Here is a 27,818-nt window from a genome sequence, read left to right on the forward strand (position 1 = left end):
TATGAACTTAAGTAACATCCACTTCTTAATCCATAGGGTTTAATATGATGTTGGCCCACCATTTGCAGCTATAACAGCTTCAACTCTTCTTAGAAAGCTTTCCACAAAGCTTAGGAGTGTGCTTATGGGATTTTTTTTTTTTTTACCTTTCTTTCAGAAGCCCATTTGTAAGGTTGGACGAGAAGGCCTGACTTGCAGTCTCCATTTAAATTTTTCCCAAAGGTGTTCTATGGGGTTGAGGTCAGGGTTCTGTGCAGGCCAGTCAAGTTCTTCTGAGCTTCCTTACCAAGCTCACTCATCCATGTCTTTATGGACCTTGCTTTGTAGACTAGTCCACAGTCATGTTGGAACAGGAAGGGGCCAACCCCAACTCCTGAAAACAACCCATATCATAATCACCCCATACCACCAAACCTTACACTTGGCACATTGCAGTCAGACAAGAAGTGTTCGCCTGGTAGCCACCAACAAGACTCAACCGGGAAAAACAATTGAGTTAAATTAACCATCTTGTCTGTGAAATTGTTCTTAAGGGAAATTGATCAGTTGATCATGTGTAGCAGCAGTGCAAGAGCTTGAGGTAATGTCCACATCAGCCATCAGCGCCTTTGAGCTTGGCATTCTTGTTAAGCTAAGTATTAAGTATTTTAGGCTAAGTTTAGGTTACTCTTTTGTGTCTCAGACACATGGTGGTAGGTCTAACAGTGCCTGAGAGGGATAATAGGACATTTTTCCATGCAGAACATGTTTATTATGCTTGCTTTTGGTAAATAGGCAACAGATGGTCATCTTCCAAATTACAGAGCTTTGCTTATCCACATTGGCCATGTTTGTGGTTCCTTTGTAAATGTAAAACACATAAATGTCCTCACTGTTCAGTCTGCTGGAACTCTATTGTTCAACTGATAATTTTTCTTACAAGAATGCCAATTGATCTTTATTTATTTGACTTCGTGGTGTCAATTAATTCGCTGTATATTTATCGAGGTTTATTTGATCAGTCATGTGAACTTGATGTGTAACACAATGGCTAAGCTGCGAGAAAAAATAAGTTTTATTCAACGCCATGTTTCAGCCAGAGGTCGCTGTGCTGCGATGGGCGGTAAAACCCAGACATTTTAGAAATCGTTAAAAAAAAATTTTTTTGTAAATTTGTTGTATTTTTTTTTTAAACCATTAATTACACAAATCCAGTATATGGAAACACGACCGTATTCAGTATTTAACGCGCTATTTTTACACAAATTGTTACCATTTCTAGTCGAGACACTACTACATTATTATCCAATGTACTCATACAATCCCGGAATCATAGTATTGTTTAAATGATTTACTATAATGTATTATAACACGTCCAGGCATTGTACATTAAGAGTGTCCTTGTTTAGTTTCGAACCCTGTCTAGCAGTTTATTGTTGTTTTTTTCTAAGGGACCTGATTGGGACACTGGAAAAGTGCCTGTTGTAAAGTGGAAAATGTTACCCATCATAATAACATAGAAAAGATAATATATTAGGAAAAATAATTTTAACTTAATCGTGTTAATATATTGTATAAGTATATAAACACTTAATAAAAACAAACCTAATGTTTTTTCCTTCAGGTTGAGATTTACATTAAGGCACTTTTGCGGGCAGCTACAGCAGCGGCTCTTCTGTTTTGGCGTCGATTAAACATTAAACATGGCGGACTTTGGGGACTGGATCTAGCAAAGGTTAGTGTTTAATTTTGCCTATATTTGGTAACACTGTTGCAGTTTGCAATGATACAATGTTACCTCTGGTTGTGATATGATGCAAAGTTATTAAAGGATTAAAAGCGCTGTTCTAATGTTGAGACTTGGTGGTTCATGTTGAATCTCATCCCTGCCCAGCCAGTAGAGCTGAGAGAAAACCCTCTTAGTGCTGATAAGGGGTTATTTTTATTTTAGAAAAACTGCATGCAGGAAAAAAAAAACACGATTTTACGGCGATCAGTGTCTTTAGGGTGTTTTATTCATTTTGGATTAGGATTGTGGAGGATAAATAACTAGCTGTTGGTCACAGTGGGCTGATCTTTATCATGAATCTACCTGATGTGTCGCACAGTTTATTTTTGTGTGCTCTCCATGTAGTGGTGTAACAGTGTGCACATGATTAATGTGAGGCTTTTTAACCCTTTGCAATGCCATCTGCAGTCACCTGCGTTTTTTTTTTTTTTTTTTTTTTTAATCAGGGAGTTTTTCTTTTTGTATATATTTTTATGCAACTTATTTGGTAGAGAAGTCTGTTCTCTCCGACCTCACCCTCTTCTGCTTTCTGTAGAAAACCTTTTCAGCCTCCTAATAGAGACAGTCAGGACTGAATAACGTCTAACGTCTCGCTTCTGCGTTGTTGTTTTTTTTGCCTCGATTAAATTGCACAGTTAATTTTCAGACGTCTAACATTTTTAAATTAACATCATGATCATGGCTTTAACTGTCTAAAGAGTTGTGGGAAGGAACCAGTGCAATTTAGCTTTAAAAGTCACTAGAAGTAGAAACATGACTTGGATTCATTTAAAAATATTTGGTGACTCGTCATGATCATTTGCAAATCAAAATTTGTGTAACGGAAAAAGGAAAATTTCCTGAAGACCTTCAGGATAAACTAGAATCCAATATGTTCTAAAATGTATAGACTAGAACATAATACTGTAGATTATAACTTTTATGGAAATGTTATAGCTCATGACACCACAGACGACTATCCTTTGTATTTTTATTTTCTGTAATTTCAAGAACGCAGACTAAATCAATATTATACAACAGTACATCAATATTATGACTGCTGACTTTGAAAACAAAATCTAGTTGTGCTTATGTTGATGCATATTGCAGTTGTAGTTTAAACTCCAATATTTAACTATTTTAAACAAGAGATCTTATTAATAGGATGTTTGAGGTTATTTATTTATTTATTTATCAATTCGAAATTATATATAAAATAAGTACTTAAATTCCACATAAATTCCCAACTACAGTGGAACCTCGGCATACAAATCCCCTGCCTTATGAAAATTGGATTAAAAAATTTAAATCTTTTTGTGAAGCATTTTTGGTATACAAACAAAAGAACGAACCAGCAAACTTGTTTGTATCAGTGGAAAACCAAACGAAGGAAGTTTCCTAATTTCTTAAATTGTTTTCAGACAACGAATGCTGTTTTGTAAGTCAACCCACAATACCAATGTTGCCTTTGGCATGCGTTCAAAAGCTATGCGATTTTTCCAGGTTTTTTTTTTATAATCATTAGTAATATTTTTAGGTGGCTGGAACGAATTATTTGCATTATTTCTTGCAAATAAAAATTTGTATCGCGTAATATTTTCCTTCAAAATTCATATGCTGAGGTTCCATATGTGTAAATTAATAAGTTGCAGCGCTTTTGTAATTAAATAACTGCCCAGTTTCATATTGTGATAAAAATTTTATGTGATTAATTGTGCAGTTTGAACGGTTAAGTTTAAACAAACAGTGGACTGACTTTGGTGATCATTAATGGTGATAGTAATCAGTGATTGGTCATTGATGAGTCGAGCAGACATGCTCTTATCAGCTGTGAAAGACTTTTGCTAACAGCTGCTCAGAAAGTTGCTTGATCTGTTGAGAGCGGCATATAGTCTTAAAATGTTTCAGAATGTTGTTATTTTGTAACAATATATAAAGAAAAGAATAGATATATTTACAACAATGAATTAAATTATTTAATGAACATATATATTTTTTGTTTTTAAGTTTTTAGAAGAACCACATTAGAGCGTGCACATTTCTGCCAGTGTTCACTGCCTCCGAAAGGTAACAGTTTATATCTGTGACTTGTTTCATATGACATAGTAATAATACAACAATAGTGATATTGTGAAAAATAATAAAAACCAAAGGAGTTTTTTTAAAGCTGTTTTTGAATCAATGCAGTTAAATTGTATTAAAACATTATCAATAACATGTTTGTAATAACTGTTTATTATGCTATATAAAAAAAAGAGATTGCACTGCTAAAGATGGTTCATTTCTGTTTTTCAAAAGTGGATGATTCAGCAGGAGAAGCCTCAGCTGCCTGCCACCATGCCGGTGGTGTGGCCTACGCTTCTCGACCTCAGCCGAGATGATTGTAAACGAATCCTGCGCAAGCTCGGTGAGATGCTCTTATGGGTTTGGTGCTTAAAAGTTTCAAATGTAAAGACCTCTCTAAATCTACGTATTCATGTGCATGTTTGTAAATGTTTTGCATGTAGAGCTGGAGGCATATGCCGGCGTGATCAGTGCACTTCGTGCCCAGGGTGATCTCACCAAAGACAAGAAAGACCTACTCGGGGAACTTACTAAAGTATTGAGGTAGGTTCAGCTTTGCTCTAAAATGATGTGGGTCAGTGTGTGTTTTTGTGCCTTAAGGTTTCTGCGTCTTAGAATCCAATGAGCAAGCAGCTAAGAGTCATGTACACCATCTGGTCATAAAGCAGACTAAATGTAGATGGAATCAATCAAGATAACTAAAGAATAAATCCATGCGTTCACTGTGGGACAGAGGGGTGCTGAGGAAAATGAGCAGCCTCACATTGATTAACTGAACATTTTGTGAAGAAATATGCATAAAGAAATGCCATGAAGAGGTTATAATAGCAGTTTAAACGTATTCATGTGTGCATCTGGTTGTATAGATGTATTATTATGTGCCAAACAGAAAAACTATAAGTTTAAACTGATATTTTTTGTGTAATAAAATATTAAAAAATTCTGTTACAACACCTTTATTTATGTTAATAACACTTAGAGGAGAAATCAGTAAATCACAGTGTATGTTTGTATTATTTTAGCATTATGTTATGTTTATTTTGTTTTATTTAATAAGTGTGTAACTTCACTAAAGCTTTGTTCAGACTGCAGGTAAGTCATATTTCATATTGCAGATCAGATCATATTTGGCTCTGGTCAGACTGGTAACCCAAATTTAACACATTGTTGACCTTTCTGCATTGGTTGCTATGGTAACGACGACGGAGGCGTAGGTAGACTGTAGGACTGGTGCTGGGTTACATCAGATGCTGGAGACGTATGACAACAGACTGATAACAAGAAGACAGTTAAGAACGGAGATATCACATCTCACACTTCGGGTCACATGCATGTCCAAACCACATGACCATGTGGACTTGAACTTGTTCATTTTGAGTGACGTAATGGACAGTGATAACGGATTTAAGTTGATAGATCATCCAGAGATACATTTTTAGGAAGCTGATTTGAATTTGATTTTAAATCACCTTTGAATTTAATCGGATTAGCAAAAAAATCTGATTCGATTTATTTCATTTTTCAGACTACATAAAAGCAATTTGATTTCCAAACTGATTTCAGTCTGGATATGCCAAAAATCAGATTTGGCCTGGAAGTCTGAACAAGTCAATGCTTTTTTTCTGTGTAAACAGCAAAATGATCAAGGGGTGGATAGATCATAGGACAAGGAGAATGTTGTGTCTGGGTTAATTGTTACTCTCAGTTCATTTAAGAACCAGAAAAGCAATAAACCCCCTCTCCCTCCTGGCATGTAATTTGTTATGTGGTAGGGCTTCAAAGTTTGCACATTTGCTTAACCAACAGTCGAACACGTTAACAATTAATAACTAATGATAACATGATGCGTATTTAAAAAAAAACAAAAAACATTAATAGCAGCACAATCCCAACATCCCATTTAGTTATTTATAAGGAATTAATGAAGCCCAAATTGTTTAAAGAAACAAAAAACAGTACATAAGAATGAGAAACCCAATATGGCAGTAAAAAAAATGCTTATCTTGCTCTTCATTCAAAGACGAGGCGTTAAGATCTAGTTAATTTTGCACATTGTACTGTGAATTGCTAGTGCGCCCTCTTGTGGAGTACAAGCTAATAGACATGTGAACTTCGGAAGAAAACATTGTCAATTAGTACAATTTTAATTCTCAAAATTCTTATCAGCACTTAACCGATCCCTAGTATATACTATTATGTCTCAGTGTAGAATGCTTCACAGTTGTTGATGCACCTCGATGCTGTAGTGCTGACTACTCCAAGCAGTTTTCATCACCTGCTGCACCATGCGCATCAGGGCAATCTGACAGACAATACAATGTAACAGTGTTGTCACATATCGGATTACCATGCAAGTAACAGACTAGTTACCATGTGTTACGTTACCACTTTTTTACCTGGTCAGTTTTGGAGTAAACGGTAACACTGGAGCTTTGAATATCTCGTTCCATGTTTAGTCCCTCATTTGCCTGATTTGGTCTGATAATGCTTTCTACTTACATTTTCTTTTCCCCTTTAAAGTTTATCAATCTGATGCATAATCTTTTTACCAGCATCTCAACCGAGCGGCATCGTGCAGAGGTGCGGCGTGCAGTGAACGATGAGCGTCTCACTACCATCGCATACCAGTAAGACAGCAAATTCACTACACAGAGTCTAAACCAATGTAACTAACACGAACTAAACCCGGTTTATTTACATCAGTAAAATGAGTTACATGTACCCGTCTGCTTTTCATCTGACAGCATGTCTGGGCCAAACAGCTCCTCGGAGTGGTCTATTGAAGGACGAAGGCTGGTCCCCCTGATGCCCAGGCTGGTGCCTCAAACAGCTTTTACAGTCACAGCCAATGCAGTAGCTAGTGCCACGGCACATCAGAACTCTTCCCTACTTCTTCCTGCAGAGACCGGCAACAAAGAAGGTAAATAATGACGGAGGAAATATTTTGTGAATGCAGTTTGGAATTACTTTAGTGTTGATGATGCTGTTGTTTTGCAGTGGTGGTATGTTACTCGTATACCAGCACTACAGCGACGCCCTCTAGTGTATCTGCCCCCAGTGCCAGTGTAGCAGCAGCAGCCGTCAAGTCGCCTCGGCCTACGAGTCCTGCCTCCAATGTGGTAGTGCTGCCCAGCGGGAGCACTGTGTATGTGAAGAGTAAGTAGCTAATACTTTAGGTCCTGACATAATAAAAAGCATATAATTGTAATAATCATGTGCAGAGATGCTGTGAATCATAAATAGAGTGTCGATTTGTTTAATTATTCGTTCGATCATGGGGAATCTTCAGTGTAATTCCATAGCACTGAAGCAGCAATCCTCTCATTAAATGGGAGTAATTGCATAAAATGCAAGTTCTGTTTTCTGTGCAAGCTGTGATATATTTTTAAGAAACTCTTTAATATTAGATGGTTTATTGTGGGTTTATCCAAGTAATTAAAAAAGTATGAATTGATTCACCATTGAAAACCATTAATTCAACTAATTGAACAAATGATAGATTAAATGGCGTAATCAGTTAAATCTTATAGCACTTATTGTGTGCGTTTGTGTGTGTGTGTGTGTGTGTGTGTGTCCTCTGGGTCTAGCAAGTATTCAACTTTTTAAAGCAGATAGTTTTTCTAAGCTGTAATTTTATTAAAATGAAATATGTATTTAATTTTATTAAAAGTCTATGTGTTTGCATGTATTTTGCCTCCTTTAAACCTTGCTGTGAGCCATAAGCTCGATGGAATTAGATTTTCCTGCACCTAAATCTATAATTAATATGATCTGCTTTTGAACTTTGCCCGTTTTGATACCATTATGACTCTTAAAAGCAGAATGCTCATCATCTAGTGCTCTCAGTAATGGCCAATTAAAAGCATGCTTTTAAATTTTTTAGTACTAATTTGTACTAACTTTGCAAATGGCTGCCATGAGTGCTCTTCCCATAAAAGCCCCCATAAATGTCAGGTGATTTCACAGATGCTGTTTTTGTCTTATAAAATGGAGTCTTGCACTCTCTCTCTCTCTCTCTCACAGGTGTAAGTTGCTCTGACGAGGATGAAAAGCCTCGCAAACGTCGGCGCACAAACTCCTCAGGCTCTTCACCCGTCCTGTTAAAGGAGGTGCCTAAGGTGACCCCGCCCACCACAAAGAGCATCACGGTGCCGGTGAGCGGCAGCCCGAAGATGAGCAACCTGATGCAGAGCATCACAAACTCGCTACCACCCCACATGTCCCCAGTGAAAATCACCTTCACCAAGCCAAGCACACAGGCCACTAACACCACCACCCAGAAGGTCAGCGCACACACACACACACACACACACACACACACAGAGCGCCATAGACACATCTGGTCAGAGAGAGATGGAGAAATAAAAAGCTGAACTGTAGAATATTTTAATCAGACCTTAAGGAGCTTCAGCAGCCGTCTGGTACTATAAAGCTTCCCAATTACCTTCTTACCTACACTAAAACAGCATCATTCATTGCACATGCTCATTTGTCTGTGAATTAAATGAATTTGTTTGAAACATAAGAAAGTAAAAAAGAGCCTCATTATAGTACAGCTGATGAATGTGAAGCAATAACTCAATGGTTTATTCGAGTTATATTATACTAATATTTAGTTCTCTCTTTCTCTCTCTCTCTTTATCTCTAGTTAGACATTAAGCAAATTAAGTACGAGGTGGCATCCTGGTTTTAAAACAAAAAACTCATCTGTGAACTTAACAGACAACTTCAGGTTGTAGGAAATGGGTTTCTTTTTTATGTGGATGTAAACTTTGAGTGGGAAAATGCCATGTAGCTGAGATATAAAATTATACACAGACTTTGAGTAACACAGGTTTTAGTCTTGGTTTATGAGTACCGAGTATCCTGTTTCACGCATGCACTTCTTGTTTTAATGCCGAGCGTCACGTGATCACAACTGAGCCAACGGTTTTTCTCTGTCTTGCACTGCAGAATTGTGGGTAATCGTGTTCCCTGCTGCTCCCCTTAATATTTAGTACTAATTCTTTTTCTGTATTTATTTTTTCGCGCTGTGGAACAAATAATTCAAGTTTCCATTATTTCTTATGGGGAAATTATTTAATAATATTAATCATGCTCTTAATCCAAGGTTCCACTGTATATGCACCATAATGTGTAATATATTTCTTGTTTTGTTATAGTGTATTTTACAAAATTGGCTGAACAAAATGTCATTCAGGGACTGTTATCGAAGTCTGGCTATCGGTACCGGTATAGAAAATCTTTAAACAATACCCTATAATGTCAGTTGTAGTTCTTAAAAAAAATCTAAAATTGGTATTGGTCAAGAATCAGTATTGGTGCATCTCTAATTCTACAAGAAGTCATCTTGTCTTTCCGCGTCTTTAATTTTATGAACCGATCTCTTTGCCTCTTTTTAGGTCATCATTGTTACAACCTCTGCAGGCTCCAGCTTTGTTCCCAACATCCTCTCCAAGTCTCATAACTATGCAGCAGTGTCGAAGCTGGTGTCTAGCTCTGCAGGCACATCATCTGTTCAGAAGCAGACCATGGTGATTTCAGCCGGCACCACCACTGCCCCCGGCCCTGTTGCTGTGACAACTGTGGTGTCCTCCACTCCTACGATGGTCATGTCCACTGTGGCTCAAAGTAATTGTTAGAATAATATTATCAATTATGTTATTTATTTTTTTTTTTGTACAACTCTTAGTTCTTTATAAATCAGTGTAAATCTATATTTTGTATTAACACTGTTTCTTTCTTTCTTTCTTTTTTTCTTTCTTTGTGTGTGTGTGTGTGTGTGTGTGTGTGTGTGTGTATACACGTGCACCTTTGGCTTAGCTGGCTCCACAGCAGCAGTGAAGGTGGCCACAGCGAGAATGCCCTCCCCCAAAGCTCTGGTGGCTTCTCCCTCTCAGCTCCTCCAGTTCCCCAAGCAGCAACAGCAGCAGCCGCAGCAGACAGTTCCACCCAAAGGCTTGTCTGCGTCTCCGCTCTCGTCCTCCACTCAAACCACCAGCACAGTGTCGGCACCCAAACCCACCATACAGATCAAACAGGAGTCAGGTCAGAACCCAAGCTCTCTTTTCATCTGGAGATATACAGACACGCTCATTTAGCACACCTTCTTACAATTCCATCTTTTTTTTTTTTGTGAACGGACCGAATAAAAATAATCTGATCTTAGCAGGTCGCAAATACGAGGCAAATACAACCTCAGATGAACAACATATCATTTTTTTTTCTCCGTGCCACTTTTATTGAATTAAGAAAAATGAAGCCAGAAATGATGTGGGCAAAATTAAGTACCCCCTTCCAGCTTCTACGGGGTTCAAGAGGGTAAGTGCAGCCAGGTGGTGTTAATCCTCAGCTTTTCATTAACTGATTATCAGACCTCTATTAAAGGAAAAGTTTGGGCAGTTTGTGTAGCACACAATGCTAAGAAGGAAAGATGTAAGCAATTATGTTCATAATAACGTATAAAATAAAGTAAATAACAACATTCAACCTTGATTCAGGAGAAAGATTATTCGCAAGTGCAAAACATTCAAGTACGTCCCAGCACATTTACCCCAAGGTCAGACCATGCAATGCTTAGAGAAATACAAAAAAAAACAAGAGCTACATCTCAGACCCTATAGTCCTCAATGAGCATGTTAAATGTCTCAGGTCCATGAGAGCACAATTAGAAGAAAACTGAGCAAGTAGTAGTTTGTTAGCAAGGGTTGCCAGGAGAAAGCCTCTTCTGTCTAAATAGAACATGGAAGCATGACTGGTGTTCGCAAACCTGCATACAAGGCTTCTGGGACTGTGTCCTATGGACAGGTGAGACCAAGAGTTTTGCAGCCGCATGACCTGGAAACCTTGCAGTCATTGAGATGACCGTGAGCTCCTCTGTGTACAAGAGTATTTTTAAAGAAAATATGAGGCCATCTGTCCGACAGTTAAAGCTTAGTCGAAATTCGGTCATGCAAACAGGACAATGATCCAAAGCACACCAGTAATTCAACGTCAGAATCAAGGCTACATCAAGGCTTTAGACTGGCCTAGAAGACCAGACCTCAACACAACTGAAATGCCGTGGTGGGGCCTTAAGAGAGTGCTGTGTGTAAACAAATGCCCAAAAACCTCAATGATACAAAGAAGAATGGGCCAGAATGATCTGAGAGACAGGAAAAAATTACTTCAGCTTATTGCTACTAAAGAGGGATCTACACAGTGTTGCCAACTCCTCAGTAAGGGAAGTAGCCATTGGCTGTCCAAAGAAGGCACTAGAAGTCGCTACATGACGTCATCACGACATTTACATAATGTCATGACAAATAATGTTTCTGTCAAATATTCTGCTTTTTATAATTTTATTTACTTATTTATTTTTAATTAAAACACTTAAAATAAAATAAAAAAGGGCAATGATATGCAAGTGCTATAACAAGTCTCAGTTAGCTTAACACAGTGCAATAGCAAGGTATTATTATTATGTAATAAACTAGAATGAGATAGAATAGAAAAAAAATAGAATGTTAATTGTATAATAAAGAAAACTAAAATAAATAGATAGAACACAAAAGGAACATAGAAGCTAATGTTAATTAGTTAATGTTAGTTTTTTTTTTTTTTTAATGTCACAGTTCCAGCCCTCCTCCTGCTACAGCAAGTTGAGAAGTCTAAGAACGGTACGGTATAGAAACATCAAAGTCCCCAGTAACACCAGAAAAAGTCGCTGGATTTGTCGCTAGTCGCTTTTTTAAAAATCTGTCGCTAGAGGGATCTGAATACTTGCTAAAGTCGCTAAGTTGGCAACACTGGATCTACAAACTATTGAGTCATGGGGGTACTTAGTATTGCCTATATTTTCCTTTTTGGCTTTATTTTTGTTAAATAAATAACGTCACAGTGAAAAGATTTTATGTTCTTCGTCTCAGATTGTATTTGCCTAATACTGAGATCTATTACGATCAGATGATCTTTTATATTATGCTTTTATACAAAAAACAACAACATGGAATTATAAAAAGGTTGTACTAACTTTTGAACATGACAGTATTTGTGTGTGTATATATAAATATTTAAAATTTAAAAACTTTGGTTTTTGACTACATATGTAGGTGTGAAGATCATCACCCAGCAGATGCAGCCGAGTAAGATTCTGCCGAAGCCCTCGAGCGCAGCCATGCCGAGTAGCAGCTCCGGACCCATCATGGTGGTGAGCAGCAACGGAGCCATCATGACCACAAAGCTGGTCTCCACCCCGACAGGTACATCAGGTTTAAACGCCAGCCCCAAATCCTGTTCTGGTTAAACTCATTAACAACAACATGTACTGTTCATGACACATTGATGTGTGTGTATATATATATATATATATATATATATATATATATATATATATATATATATATATATATATATTATGTGTCGTGTGTGTGTGTGTGTGTGTGTGTGTGATCAGGGACCCAGGCTACATACACCCGGCCCTCAGTCACACCATCCATCGGCGCTCGAATGGCCACGTCACCTGCTGGGACCACATACGTCAAAACCACCAGCGGCAGCATTATTACAGTCGTTCCCAAGTCTCTCGCTACGCTGGGCGGAAAGATCATCAGCACCAACATGGTTTCCGGTAATTTGCTGGGAGACAAAAACAATATTTAAGGAACAGGGTGTTCACATTCATGTTAAATAACTCTTACTTGCTTCATGTGTCGTACAAAAGTTCCCAACTGCTCAGGTCTTTCCTTTAGTCATGGCAGGATGAAACATGAAAACGTAATCTCTTAAATGACATCTTGTATTGATTAAAAGTTTGTAATGAGCATAATTCTGTAAGAGTGTGAGGAAAGGCAGGAGAAAGAAGAGAATCTAAACTCGCTTTCCGTAGGACTTAGTATGATTTAATTTCTACCCTGATAATTAACAGGCACCACTACGAAGATCACCACCATTCCCATGACCTCCAAACCCAATGTCATCGTGGTGCAGAAAACCACTGGGAAAGGAACCACCATTCAGGGCTTACCTGGCAAGAATGTGGTCACCACACTGCTAAATGCTGGAGTAGGATAATAATTATAATTATAATACTAATAATAATAATAAACCAATTATTCTTGGTTGAAGTCGATTAAAAGAGCGTGCATGTTCCTCAGGGAGAGAAAGCTTTGCAGGCTGTCCCGGGAGCAAAGCCTGCAATCATCACTGCGTCTCGGCCCATCACGAAGATGATCGTAACGCAGCCGAAAAGTCTGGGCTCTGCCGTGCAGCCGTCTACCACCACCAAGCTCATCCCAACCAAGATAGTCTACGGTCAGCAGGGCAAGACCCAGGTCTGCTAAAGCTTTTGGTCTACTGGTCGTGCCTGATTTACCTTGCTGAGATACAGCATTTCACCCAGAATGCTTCACAGGTCCTGATAAAGCCCAAGCCAATGGCGTTCCAGGCGACTGTAGTGAGCGAGCAGGCAAGACAGCTGGTGAGCGAGACGCTGCAGCAGGTGACGCGCGGTCCCGAAGCAGCTGTAATCCCAGGCTCCAGCCAGGAGGGGGCGCCCAAGGATGACTCTCCAACCTACATGGAGAGCAGCCCCACATCTTCAGACAATACTCATGGTGAGGGCTTGCAGTAGATTGGCCACATGCTTTCCCATTTGAACAATGTATATATTTTTTACACCGTTTTACAACATGAAAATATTCTTTATCTTAAATGTTAGAAATTTAAAAAGTGCACGATTTCTTTAATCTTTAAGTGTTCCACAACCGTTTCTTTTTCATTAAACAGCCACACATCTATTGTTCAAATTGCAAATTGCAATGCTTTATGTCTAATATATAAATAGAATAACACGTTTAATCATTTATATTGTGTGCCCAAACGTAGAGCGCTTGTTAAAAGCTCTGTATATGGCCAAGTCATATATGGTGTAAATATCCTGATGCCATCCATCTTCACAAGAGCCATCACCAGCCTTAACACTGGGTATGGCATTCTTTTCCTAAATAAAGTCCCATTTTGTCAACAACTTTGCTAATGGTGTGCATGGGGACAAAGATTGTTTTGATCTCATCCAACCACAACAAAAACGCTAACTGTGGTTTAATGACGCTTGTTGACATTCAAGAAATGATCTTGCGAGATGATCACAGGAAGGGCTTTTTCCTTCAATGCTTCTAAACAGCTCATGAGCATTAATTTTTTTAATCAGTTAAAATTGTGTAATTTTAAAACTATGAGCTCATAAGTCTCCAGCAGTAGACGGTTGGTAACCTTAGGAAAGTGGACCTTATGTTAGCTAAAATTATTTTCCTGTTACACAGTGTTTTTTCAGTGTGTTGCAAAGAAGAAATATTGTTCATGGCCGTGTTATCTGGTATCACCCGAAAGAGCACGGGTTCCCTTTTTGACTCCAGGACGTGGTTAAGAGGGCTTTTCAAACAGAACATGAACAGAACAGAACACTTATTATGGGGACATTTTTGTCAAAACAGAGAGAAACCATTTTACTCAGTTTTATTTTTTCATTAAGAACATTTATTCAGAAGGGTGCTATGTTACACTATATTACTTCATTAATAAGAGTAATTTCATGTTTAAAGGAAAATATTAAGGATGATGGGTATCTATACCTACGAATAGCATGTGATACGGATCAAATGATTATTGCCATGTTAGTATACTTTACTTTGACCTTCCTGCCGTTCTGTAGACACCCAGTCCGTCGTGCACGTCATCAGCTCCAGGGCTCAGGAATGGACAGAACAAGAAGTCTCAGTGGAAGCGAGTCCCACCATCATTTACCAGGACATAAGTGGAGAGGCCCAGTCTGCCACGTCTACCATTAAAGCCCTGCTAGAGCTACAGCAGACCACAGGTGCGTATGTACAGTATGTCTGCATGTCTTATTGAAGGCTATTTTACCGTACCTGATTTCCATCTTTAGGTAAGTGTTGCACAATTTTTTTCTAGTGCTTTTAATCACACACAGCTGTATTGCTCTTATCAGCAAAGGAAAAGGCAGAGGCCAAGCCACGGCAGCACACCATCGATCTGAGTCAGATGGCAGTGCCCATACAGATGCCCACGGAGAGGAGACAGTCTCCTGAACCCTCGGGCCAGGCTGCAGGGGAGCCTGAGATCCCAGCAGAGGCCACAGGTATCAGTACTGTTAACTCCAGATGTTTATACTATTGTGCATGCTTCATTAAAAAAGGGGTCACTATAAGCCAAGAGTATATAAGTTTATATTCTTATTTAAGTTTGGAAATGTTATATGATCTAATTAATTTATATAAGATACAATCAAAAAATTTTTAGGTACTGATTTTATGGTTTGATTTTTGTGATCTGATTTGTTTCAACACTTCAGGTTTCTGTTTACATTTTAAGTGTTTTTTTTGTTTTGTTTTTGATTGCAGTTCACAGACAGTAGAGGCCTTTAAAATGAAAATGTTTTAGAATCCAAACTCGCTTTAAATAGAAAATACTGTAGTGATTTCCATTTGTGACATCATTGTTTCAGTGTTCCATCAACATCTTGGCTCATTTAGAAGCTGTTTCCACTTTTGAAAGGAATATGTTCGTTCCTAGTCGTGCGAATAATAAGTGTGAGAAAAGTTAAAAAAGAGAAGTTATGTCATGGTAAATGAATGTTTTCAGGTAAATCAGGAAAGGTTGCAGCAGGAGGTGAAGTGACTACATCCTGCAGTCAGTCACCATCTCTCTCTTCCACTGTGAAAAGCTCCAACACTCCCGCTTCTACCAGCAGCAGCAGCTCAATTACTGCCCAGGTACTACGGTAACACTGCAGTGCTGATGTGTGTGTGTGTGTGTGTTTGATGTGTGTGAACATGGGTTGTGCGAAGGCTGAGACTGATGTCAGAAAAACCCGACCCACTTTAAATCTCTCTCTCACTTGCATTTCAATACTCGCATCATTGCTATAGCAACCGGTGGGAGGATGAAAGCATTTGGGAATAAAGCCAGTTTTATTGTAATAAAAAAAATGCCCTGGTTTAAAACCCTGCTGTGTGATGTGTTGCAGGCAGGAGCTCTCAAGCCGCTGGAGGAGCAGGCCATAGTGGAGGAGGGAGAACTGGAAGGGGATACGTTGGACCCTCAAACAGGACTGTTCTACAGATCAGTAAATCCATCAACCCCACCTCCTCCTCCCCCTCCTCCTCCCCCTCTACAGCAGCACCGCACCCCCACACACCCCCTTAGCAAGCCAGTAGTGCTCTCTATATCCACGCCCACCAAGTCGACGCTCAGCCAGACCGAGGTCTCCAAAATCAGCCCCAGTCCTAGGCCTCCGGTTCCAGCCGTGACTGCACGTGCAGATAAACCCCCTGTCTCTCCTGCCTCCTCTCTTTCCGCTCCCTCTGCATCTGGAATCCAGCACACTCCTCCCAAACCGGTCCACACGCCGCAGCTGCCCCGATTACAGCAGGCACCAAGTTCACACCATCGACCCAACACACACACACAGCTCTCCCAGCCCCCACCCCTGCAGGCGCACCATCCCATTGCCTCAGATAAAACAGCCAGCAGCAGCAGCAGCCAGGTTGGACCACACACATAAACACACACACACAATCTGGAATACCTCTCATGCCTTTATTTATTTATTTATTTATTTATTTTAAAATTTCCTTGACAGGTGCAGCAGCCAATCATAACACAAGGAGCAGCAGTCACTAAAATCACATTTGGGGCTCCTCCCGTGTCCAGCAGCAGCGGTGAGGCTGCAGTCAAGCTGCAGGCCGAGTCCAGCTCGGAGAAACCCGGCGTCTCGGACATCCTGAAGATTTCTATGATGGAGGCAGAGATCGAGCCAGGCACCGAGGCAGTGGTGGTGGACTCATCCAGCGACTGTGGTGCTTTCAGCAAAGCCGCCTCCACGTCTCCACACATCAGCAGCTCCAAACATACACACACCACCTTCGGACGCATCCAGAAGAACAAAGACCTGGACGTTATTCAGGTAAACAGCCGGTAGTTCATCTTATTTAAAGTTAAATGTATAGGGAGAGAATGAAGGGTGAAGTATGGAGGAAGACAAGCGTCAGTGCAAAAGAGCTATGGTTATAACATAACATAACATAACATAACATAACATAACATAACATAACATAACATGACGTGTCATCGGCTCATCATTAATAAGGTAAAATGTTCCATAGTCTGGGCCACATGCTCTTTATCAGGTAAAGTTTGTGAGCTAGCTAGACAGATAAGTTACAGGCACACCAAAGTGTTTCCCATGATAAAAGTGTAAGGCTTTTTGCTACATTAAAACCTGATAAAGTCTTATTTTAACTAATATATCAGAATGTTGCACTGTTGTAGTGGACTATATTGATAGTGGTAGGTATTTCATTAGTTGTTGTCTAACAATACTAAATGGCAAAGCACTCGATTCTCTTTGATTCTGTTTTTTTTTTTTTTTTTTTTTTTTTAATAAGCCAGGGCAAAATTCTTATTATGACCAGGAGGTAATTAACTTTTTTATTATTTAATAGGTTTTGGAAAGTCATTGTGTGTGTCAGAGGGCTGGCGAAGCCTCCTAATAATTACATATTTAACTAAAATAGAAAAAGAAAGGAATACCGTTAAAATATTTAACTACTATAATTACTCCAAAAAAAAAAAAAGGCTTACGCTCAGGGACAAATTAAGTCCAGTTTTGCTTGTAATGTTCTACGTGAATTCAGCATGTACAGCTGACTCCTTACCCGTCACCTACAGCATTCACCGTAATGTTTTTCCCCCAAATAAAATGATTCATGTTGCAGTTTCATCTGTGAGCTTGAAAAGGAAGTTTACCATCCCTTTTTAATGATCTTGCAGGTTTGCCTGAAAATGTTAGTTTCATGTTAAATATTTGTAGACAGCTAAATTCTCTTCTTTTGAGTTCTTATAATATAGGCTCGTCCGTAGCGTAGGCTGCATTGTTCAGTCAGTTTTATTTGTATAGCGCTTTTATTTGAAGCAGCTTAACAGAATTAAAAGAAAATTTCCGTTTATATAAAAGTAAACCTTGTGCAAACATTTGTAATCTAGGTATCATTTTTGGCAGCAAACTTGCATATGAGCCTTTCATTAATCCGCAGTGGCATTATTGAGACATAACATGCACCACTATGCAATGTCAGCAATATTTATTTCCGTCCAGAGTTGCACCAATATTTGCCCAAGACCTTGTGTTATGACGGGAGATCAGCTCCTGAAGCGTTGTAGAGCACTCTGTGGTGTCCAGTTGTCATGATGCTCCCTGAACCACAATTTCACAATTTGAGTGATTCACAATAAATTATTTCATTGATATCCTGGAATATGCCTTTAAACCTAATTTATGGTAAAACCTGGTCATTCAGTACATTCAGGTCATCAGCTGACTTTATTTTATTGCCACATAATGTTGCAATGCCAATTGGAGCCCAGATCATAACACATGGCCTCCACATGGGCACTATGCATGATTGGTACACCTCTTCATGCTTTCCCTTCTCACCCTGATTCACCAGTGAAGTGAAGCCCTGGTTGCTGATTAGTCCCATTAACAAGTAGGTTACTTATACTGTAGCCACACAGCTGTTTAATAGAGCGGACCCTCTGCATACAAATTTCATTCATTCTAATAATCCATTCCAGCTTGGCTTTTCACTGACACAAACAAGTTTTGAACGATTCCCAGACGTATACGCAACTTGGCCTCCGTTCGGTTCAATTCTTAAGGCCAAAATTTATAAGGGAGGGCAGTCGTATGCCGAGGTTCCACAGTACTTTATTTTCACTATTAAATATAGCTCTGGTTTCTGCTGCTGATATTTTACAATGCTTCTTCAACAAGCAAAGTTGTTGGTTCAGCACTTTCCTTTCAGGTTTTGAAAACCTGTTGGACAATCCTTAACTGGACGATTGTTCAACAGTCTCCTTAGTTGTTTTCTTTGCCTGATGCCTTCTTAAAAACCATAACAGTACTTATAAATTATAACCTAAATGAATGTAGACTTCAACAAATTCAGATTTCTTTATCTAATTCTCACCTACAAAGCAAAACATCCCCTTATCCCGTCATCTCTCTCTGAGCTCGTACAGCACAACACACCTACTCACATTGGACTGGAAGTGCCCAAGAGCAGCCTCGATCAATAGTGCAGCAGTGGTTTTAGTGCCATCTTCCAAATGCCACAGTGACTTTATTGTACTTCCTTTCCCTTAAAGAATCAACTTAAATCATCTGTTTTCTACCAAAATGTTTCCCCTTTCTTCTCCCTGTTGGTCTTTTTCCTTGTAGCCTTTTTTTGGAAAATGAACTTGACTTTTGGGATTTTTTTTTTTTATGTAACGTGTTTCTTTTAGAAGGTGTTTTAGAAAACACACCACACACACGCACATACACAGAAAAACCCGGACCTGAGAATTAGTCTTGATTAGCAGATGTATGCACGCAAAACAAACAAATAAATACAAAAATGAGATGTTATTCTTGATATTTTGAATATTATTCCTACTCCAACTTTATGAGTTGACATGAATTTTCCCCTTTTATATCCTGGATGATAAAAGTTGCATAATGAGACGATTGTTGTAGTACAGATAAAACCCCTAATCTTTCTCTCTGTCCTGTAGGTGATCCCGCAGTACTCCATCATGCCTGATTCGAGCCAGTCAAATGTTGTGGTTGAGCCAAGCGGCTTCCTGGAGATCACCGACTACACCAGCCAGCGCCTAGACGACGAGGCCACACTGGACCAGGAAGTGGACAGCAGTAATGATGAGGGTGCAGCGCCCAGTCCCATGGAGACCTGCGCTGACCAATCACAATGAGCAAAAGACTTTACTTGTTATCTTCTTAAACACTCCAGCGTTCACACAGTTACGAACTCCGCTGAAGTAAGGAGTAAGAGAGAATCTGGCTTGACCGGTGGCATTCTAAGGCATTTCCTGAAGAGAATTTTATAAAGAACACTTCCTAACGAGAACCCTTCAGTATCCTATGGTTGGACAACAAATAGTTATTGTTCAGAACTATTTCTTCTCAATCCTTGTTTTTTTTTTTTCTTCCATTACAGGACAGTATTTTACCCTGAACTGAGATTTCCTTTTAATACATTTCAAAAGCAGAGCTTCAGAATAGTTTGGTTTTGTTTACTAAAAAAACATGTATTATGATTAACATGATCTGCAAGTCAGACAGGAAGGACGATTGTTTATTGGCTCACCTTAACTTGTCATTCATTTTGTGTATGTGTGCTGGATATGATACTGTAGATTGAGCTCTCGCTTTAGAAATGATTATGTGAAATTGTTAAGACTAGATTCTTGAATCGTTTCCTTGCCGTATTTGTCTGGAGGGAGTGTGTGCACTGTACCGCTTAGTGTAAATATTGTCACGATACTTAACGTGGGTAGTCATAGAAGATTCTTATTGTCAAGATGCACTTGTAAACTGACATTTTTCTCTAGGTTCCGAAAGCGAAAACATCTGGAATTCACTCAGTCATGCTTTGTTGTCTTCAAATGTACAATTTATAATTTGAATAGAGTAAACTTTAATTAAGGATTCTTGCCAAAACCTTATCCGTGGTATTGTTTTTATTCATAAAACTCAATAGGAGTCACTCCTTATCGGACGAGTACTGTAGATGTTATCATCATTATACTTGTTGGCAGGTTAGAAGCTCCTGCTTCACGTTTAAATTTCGGAAAGTACCAATTTCCCTATCAATCAGCTGATAGCATTGTGCTGCCTAATGAAAGGCCAGGGTTGGAGGTGTGTGAGGGATTACGTGTTACCAGGTAAACACACAGGATGGGTTTCTTGGTGGATTCCAGTGCCTGTATCAGTTCTATGTGTAGGAAAGCTTTTAAAGATTACCGCCTTTATTTATGGTCCATGAGCTGTGTGAAGCAGAGGCGGCGGCTGGCCTTGTGGAAATTTAGAGAGCGTCACTAAAAGCCCCTTTCAGACCCTTATTTGCACACACACTCTCCTACCGCATGTCACTTTCTGTTTCTCTGTCACTCCATGCCCTTGATGCCATATTTCCATTAATTTCCATGTTTTTCACTGGGACTTTCCGAGGATGTTTTCCTGTCATTTGCCACAGCCGTCCAACCTTTGGATAAAATCATAGTGTTGGGGTCATGATAATTTGTGTGATTTTTCCAGAAAGGCCTGCATCTTATGTAACATCAGATAACGTGCATCTAGTGTTGCGCTTCAATATAGAGATAACGCTAAAGTTTTTTACTAGTAGCGTACTATTTGAAAGTTTTTGAGCAGACTTTTTTTTCCTCTTTCTTCCCCTCTAGCTTCCTGTTTGTCTTCCCTCTTTGTGTTATGTCATCTGACACAATATTATGCCCGTGCGTGTGTGTACATATTAAAAACAAGTGTAAAATAACCCATGTGGCAAAAGGCTGGCAGCTTCAGATGTCTTTATAAAGTTCTGGGATTTCCCATGATTCAATGCACATATTAAATGGACCTGGTTCTCTCAGATTGGATAGATCTGTACGAATAGCTAAAGGAAACACTGAATACTTTTGAAAGGGTGTTGTGTTTTGTGGTTCTGACATAATACGAGTTTGAGACAATCAGCTGGTTGAAGTTACACTTTCAGTTTCGGGTACCTTGTCATGATCAAGCGAGGCATCAGGTGCGGGGAAAACCCGTGTACAAGCTTAAACTAGTTCTGCATTGTCCAGATCCCTGTGAGCATAGGTGTCAACTTTCAACTCGCGGATCGTCATTATTAGCCAAATCTAGGATTTATCTATAACAGATTTAGGATTGAGATCCAAAAGGCAGTTTGGCCACCAAAAGATCTGCACTGTACATTTAGGAATAGTTGGACCAGGCGCGAAATCAGGTTCCCGGAGTTCATATAGTGTGTAGAGCAGTGGGAACTTGTTCTCGATCACTAGTTTCATTTGGGGAAATGGACGCCTGTCTTTGGTTCAAGCTGAGTTTTTCTACTGCAAGATTCCTGTGACTGAGAGAGTTTGTTTTATTATAATTTTTTTCATATTTTCCAAAAGCAATCAGTGTCATGTGGAAACATGGTGGGACACGTACACAAGTTAATTAGATGATTGAGGATTTCCTGCACGGATCCTGTCTTGATTTCAGATTGTTATGTTAAGCTACACGCTCCTAGAAAGACTTTTATGGCCACTTATGGAAGATTTGTAGCTCTGACTAGAAAACCTGGCCAGGTTAAAATTACAAGCAAATTCATATACTTAGTGACTGGAGACTCGTAAGATTTCTCAATCATCTCAGGGTCTTTTTTTTTTTTGTTGCGTTAAGCCGAGTTGTTACCGTAACAAGAATATTACAAACAGGAAAATGTTTATATAGTCTGACTTATCAGACAGCGCTTTGTTAGACATTGTGCTTTCCAGTTCGTCTTTTCACATCACATGGTTTTTCTTTTATTACCTTTAAGAGAAAAAGTGTTTGATAAGGGAGCAACTGTTTTATAGTGCAAGTTATAACCGAAACAAAATTTTCACCAACACATACACCTATCTATACATGGCTAAAACATAGCATGTAGGTTATTAATTTTAAAAAATAATAATATACATGTTGCTGTGGCAAAATGCTGTGGTGTAAGAGAAATGAAACACTTTGGGACATGATGTTATAAGAAAACAACAGGTGATCATTACTTTCCTCTAACTGCTACGCCCCTAAATTGCCCTATTTAATTGCAGCGTTAACATAAGGTTCAACATGGAAAAGGTGAGTGAGCTTGATGTGCTCAGACCTCTGACTAAGATGTGGACATGTGTCTCTGGTTAGTTCACTGGAATTTTGCAGGCTTCAGGCCAGGATTTATGGAACGGGGTTTCTTTTTGGCGTCACCCTTTTCCTTTTCCTTTTCATTCATGTCTGCACGCTCATTTGGAAACCCTGCCAGCCTTCCAGTGGTATATCAGCTCAGAGAAACAACCCCATGATGCTTTTTAAAAACAAAACCTGGACTTGACGCACCTTTCATCTGATCTAGGACACACGGCACACGTAGGCTTGCGCGTTGCAGTGCTGATGCACCAAGCACGTCACATTTATGTATTTCCACATCGTGCAGTTACAGCTGGAACATATAACGCTGGAATGTAAATAATTTTATCTCATAGATAAAAGGTGAGGTGCTTTTTCCCAGGAGTGGAAGAGCGGCATGTTGGCCAGCAACTGAATAAAGTAATCACAAATGAGGCCCTACGGGAGTGAACTCAGGCCATAAATTCCCATTTTCTCTCTCGCTCTCTTTTTTTTTTAATATATTTATTTTTACCCCACTTCTTGCTCAACGCCCTGCTGTTTCATAGCTGAGTCAACCGTATCTCACTAATTTCAGGATGGAAGATGATAGCTGTGTGACTGTATTTAATTATTTGTATCAGTATCATTGCCTTATAAAATAATATTACAATTATTCAACATGCTGCGTTTCAAGTGAAACATTTTTAATAAGTGAAAGTATGGCCTACCATGTTTTTAAATCTGTGATCTTAAAAATGATTGGATTCAATAATATGCATTCAGTGCCAACTTCAGATTTTGTCCAGCATAAGGAATCTTGGGAACCAACTGGGCTTCTGTGCATCCTTTTGACCTGGACATTTTTTCCTTGTTTCTTTTGAAGTGCAGGGATAATGATGTGTTGTCCACAACTAAAACATGTGTAGTGACTCCAAGTGAAAACAGTGCTGGTGTACTGGTATCCCTAATAAAGTGGACAGAGCTAACTAACCTGTGTGTAATGTAGAACTGATGAGTGAGTCTGTCCACTTTATTAGGAACACCTGTGCACCTCCACGCTCACTTTGCGTGCCGTGGCATGGTTGTTGACCCATTTAGTTTCCACTGTTGTTAACAGGAATCTGACTCTACAGTAGGAAACATATTCACCTGAACTCTGGAGTTAAAGACTGGAACACAGCCAGACTATTTTTTATTTTTCCACTGTTCAACTTCAACTTCAGGTTCTGTCATCAGCTTAAATGAGTCTGGCCATTATCCTTTGACATCTCACATCATCAAGGAGTTTCCAGCTGCAGAACTGTCACTCACATGATGTCTTTTGTGGTTGTTTGTTTGTTTATTCGTTCGTTTGTTTTATACCTCATTCTATATAAACTTAAAAAAAATTGATTCATGTTACATTATTATATATTATATTATCTAATAAAATCCCAACAGTTTCTAAAATACCCAAACTTGCCAACCTGGTGCCAAGAACCATGTCAAAGTCGAACGTTATTAAAGGAACATTCTTGACTATTCTGTTTGACGTGGACTTTAACTGAATGTCTTGCCCTGTCTCTACATGATGTCATATATTGCGTTGCTGCCCAAGATTTGCTGATTGGATAATTGAACGAATATGTAGGTGTACAGGTGTTTCTTATTAGATAGATAGTAAATATATGTAGAATTGACTAGACTGCTGTGAGGAAATCTTTTGTCTTTAGTGAGAAATTGACACAAATGTTGCACAGACGTCTGGGTTTAATCCTGTTCCAAATAGAACCTGACCCACTTTCAGCTTAAAACATTAGTGCATGACATGTTTGGCTCTCAGATCTTTCTCTGGTCCTTTCGCCATGGCGATTCGATTTAATCACATATCTCTGAGTGAGAATGATGAGCAAGAAGAATGGCCGAGTGCGGTATTGCCCTTATTCGCACTGTTCCCACTGGTCCTTCTTAAAATATAGTGCTGGGTTCTTCTGTAGTCTTTGTTGATTAATACATTGAAATCATATGTTTTCTTTGAAGTCCTCCACCAATCTACAGAGGATTCTTTGCACTTTGATGAAACCGCGATCAAGGGCTTATTTCATCAGAGCTATTACCTAATATGGTTCAAGATGTATTTATCTTCTTGGTTTACTCCGTTCCTTTATTTCTCCTACAATTCTGAAAAAGCAGACAGAACTGACTCATCAGAAAGTATTTCGATGTCATCCAACCTTCAAGATGTCTCAAGAGCACTGTCTGAACTCCAGACTCTGTTTTCACAGGAAATCGTCTCATTCTGAAAGGAAATCATTTGATGTTCTTTCTTTCAGTCATTCTGCATGGCTGCTACGTAATGCTGGCTGTGAGGGCGAATGAGTTTCACTAATGTAATGATGTTTTGTCTGGCTTCGAGCTTGGCAGGAGCACAAACTCTTCGCTCAGTCGGGTAAATCGTATAGATTATATATAATTAGAATTCTTAAGAAGCTGTTGGCCTTTTAAAGCATTCCTCCGCATAACACAGATAGTGTTTCCTCATACCAGTTTAACAAGATCCTTGTGTGGTGAAACCTGAACCTCATCAGACAAACAATGCATTCCAGGGCTAATAACTGTAGAAAACAAGTCTTGCATTTTAAATATTGAATGATAGTTACTTTAGTATACCCCAAGCTGAATTTTGCTTATTTGTAGTAAGAAATAACATAAACCTGTTATAATGGCAATCTGTGCGCAGTTTCATTATGATACCCCGCTGCCATATGAGAATGTCAATATTTTTCCCCAACCACATTATGTACACTGTATATGTATTGATCAGTATTGATCACGTTCAATGGCTATTAATTGATAATAAACGGAAATAGGGAAATGTATTACAAGGTACACAGTGTTAGGTTTTAGAAGGGTTAAAGAACATGTTATTAGGCAAATTAGCTACTCTTAATTGGTCCTAGTAAAAGCATTCACACAACATATTGAACATTCTACATATTGAACGTTCTACTGGGGATAAGTGGTTATGCATTACCTGGGTCTCAGTGTGCAAACACCAAACAGCCATAACATTAAAACACAAGATATTAATCCCAATATTTTGTTGTGTCCCCTTATACCACGAACCACCTCAGAGTCTTCGGGACATGACCCCACAAGACCTCTGAAGGTATGCTGTGGTATCTCGCACCCAGGACATTAGCAGCAGATCCTTTAAGTGCTGTATGTTGCAAGGTGGAGCCTCCATGGATCAGGCTTGTTTGTCCAGCACATTCCATGGACGCTCAATTGAATTTTGAAATTTGGATGTCGTGTCAACAACCTTGAACTCTTTGCCTGCTCTGGCTGTGATGCACTGAGTGTTCTGGTGCCTTTCTGTTAAAGCCACACAATGTTAGTCAGTGACGTTAATACTGTGGTTTTTCAGGGTAGGTACCACAGAACCTTTTAATGTTCATGCAAACCACCATAATTCTTTTTCCTGCTCCAGTGCTGCAACAGTATGTGAAAATGCTCAGTATAGTACCCAGTAAAAGGAGAAGAGATTTGGGAAGACTTTCTCTTATATTTTATTGTTGTTTCGAATTTGCATTATATACTTCTGTAATTAAAATATTGACATTAAAACATGAAAATGTAAATTGAATTTCAGAATCTTTTCTTAAATTATGACTGAGCTCAAAAAAAAGGAATAAATTAGAAAGATGTTACTAATGTGTGAGAGCATACACCTGTTTGGTGTTTATAGAATCGAACAAATTCCACTGTGCTGAGTCTGAGTCTGTGCTGTTTTATTAATGCTGAATTTAGTAGGCCTCCACACCTGCACATCTGGAGACAATCAAAGACTGTGTGTGTGTGTGTGTGTGTGTGTGTGTGTGTGTGTGTGTGTGTGTGTGTGTGTGTGTGTGTGCGTGCGTGTATGTGTGTGTCTGCGGGCGTGTGTGCGTGCATGTGTGTGCGCGCGCGTGTGTGTGTGTGTGTGACTAAGCATTGCTTGGCCTTGGAGTTATTGCTTGGTCATGACTGTTTTTTATTCATTTATTCATTCTTTCATTAATCAGTCCATCCATCAGGCCAGAAATATTCCCATGAATGATTAACTGATATATCATCAATGGGGATATTTCCGGCCCAATGAATGAATGAATAAATGAATAAATAAATGAACAAAATACAGTCATGGAGAACACTACAATCCTATGCTTAATGACTTGACGAAGCCAAGGCCAAGCAATGTTTAGTCACACACACACACACACACACACACACACACACACACACACACACACACTACAAGTGATTTTTTTTAAATGAATCTTAAATTTAAGATATTGTGTCCACATATAAAAAGTTTTTTTTAAATAAATAAATAAATAAATAAATAAAGCAAAGCCAAACATCTGGAGGGAAAATCGAAGAAAAACTTCCTGATGCCAAATATAACATAAAAAAAAAAAGAATTTTCATGCATTCTTTTGATGTTTGTCATACACTGATGTACAGTACTATAGAACATGATTATTGCATCATATGATTGACATACCCTGAATATTACATACTGTTCCTCCTTACTTAGTGCTCTATAAGCATTGTTTGTCCCATGTCCTGTATCCTGTTGAACTGTAAAGCTTTACATCCTGACAGAAAAACAGGCCACACGGCCTGGACCTCACATTCATCTCAGCTGAATATTTCACACTTCATGTGTTAGACATACGGTAGTTTTCGGTTTGTTTCTGTCACATTCCCATTTCAGAATTCCTCCTCTTGTGATTTCATTCATTAACAACATGGTTGAATTAACTGAGGTGAACAGTGTCAAGTGATCCTAATCTCCTTAAAACCACTCAATAACAACAAGCTAATTTCAATCTCACCATGTGTGAGCCAGCTTTGTCCCTCAACGAAATGTGTTTGTGAGGAAAATAAGGAAGTCCATCTGGAGCAGTTGCTCAGACCATTCAGTGTTCATCAGTTTAAGTGAGAGCAACAGAGTCTGGAATGTCTGTGTTCAGCTTGCACTTCTTAGTCATTACCATGGCTATAAAAGAACACAGCTACAATATGGCAGGGATTATGTTACAGATGTTCTATATACGACAATCCAAGGTGCAATTTTAGTAACAGTGTTTCAATTCTGGTGTGGTTTCTAATACACCCTTGCTGATTTCCCCATTATTGTCATCCCTAAAAACGGGAAATCCCATCTTCCATTTTAAGGGCTTTATTAAAGTCTTTATTGGCTCATGGAAGGGGTGATAG

At 39.0% G+C, this 27,818-nt stretch overlaps 1 protein-coding gene across 1 annotated transcript; it reads left to right on the forward strand.

Moving 5' to 3' along the window:
• Nucleotides 1–1,652: 1,652 nt before the first annotated feature.
• On the forward strand, nt 1,653–20,377 carry emsy (EMSY transcriptional repressor, BRCA2 interacting). Its single transcript, XM_053476104.1, has 21 exons — nt 1,653–1,714; nt 3,755–3,814; nt 4,046–4,154; nt 4,255–4,354; nt 6,364–6,438; nt 6,556–6,731; nt 6,809–6,967; nt 7,835–8,094; nt 9,214–9,442; nt 9,635–9,859; nt 11,902–12,051; nt 12,246–12,419; nt 12,717–12,853; nt 12,946–13,122; nt 13,203–13,404; nt 14,502–14,666; nt 14,799–14,948; nt 15,452–15,582; nt 15,837–16,355; nt 16,452–16,775; nt 19,427–20,377. The coding sequence occupies exons 3-21, from the start codon at nt 4,049–4,051 to the stop codon at nt 19,622–19,624; spliced, it is 3,657 nt and encodes a 1,218-aa protein (XP_053332079.1). The 5' UTR covers nt 1,653–1,714; nt 3,755–3,814; nt 4,046–4,048; the 3' UTR covers nt 19,625–20,377.
• The last annotated feature ends 7,441 nt before the right edge of the window (nt 20,378–27,818 follow it).

This window comes from Clarias gariepinus, chromosome 17, assembly GCF_024256425.1.
Source record: "Clarias gariepinus isolate MV-2021 ecotype Netherlands chromosome 17, CGAR_prim_01v2, whole genome shotgun sequence".
Classification (NCBI taxonomy): Eukaryota; Metazoa; Chordata; class Actinopteri; order Siluriformes; family Clariidae; genus Clarias; species Clarias gariepinus.

Bases quoted from the DNA above. Each gene is read 5' to 3' on its own strand.
- emsy (XM_053476104.1), top strand. From the start codon at position 4,049: ATGATTCAGCAGGAGAAGCCTCAGCTGCCTGCCACCATGCCGGTGGTG. The intron at 4,355-6,363 runs GTAGGTTCAGCT...TCTTTTTACCAG, and splicing joins GAACTTACTAAAGTATTGAG to CATCTCAACCGAGCGGCATC. The intron at 14,667-14,798 runs GTGCGTATGTAC...TGCTCTTATCAG, and splicing joins AGAGCTACAGCAGACCACAG to CAAAGGAAAAGGCAGAGGCC.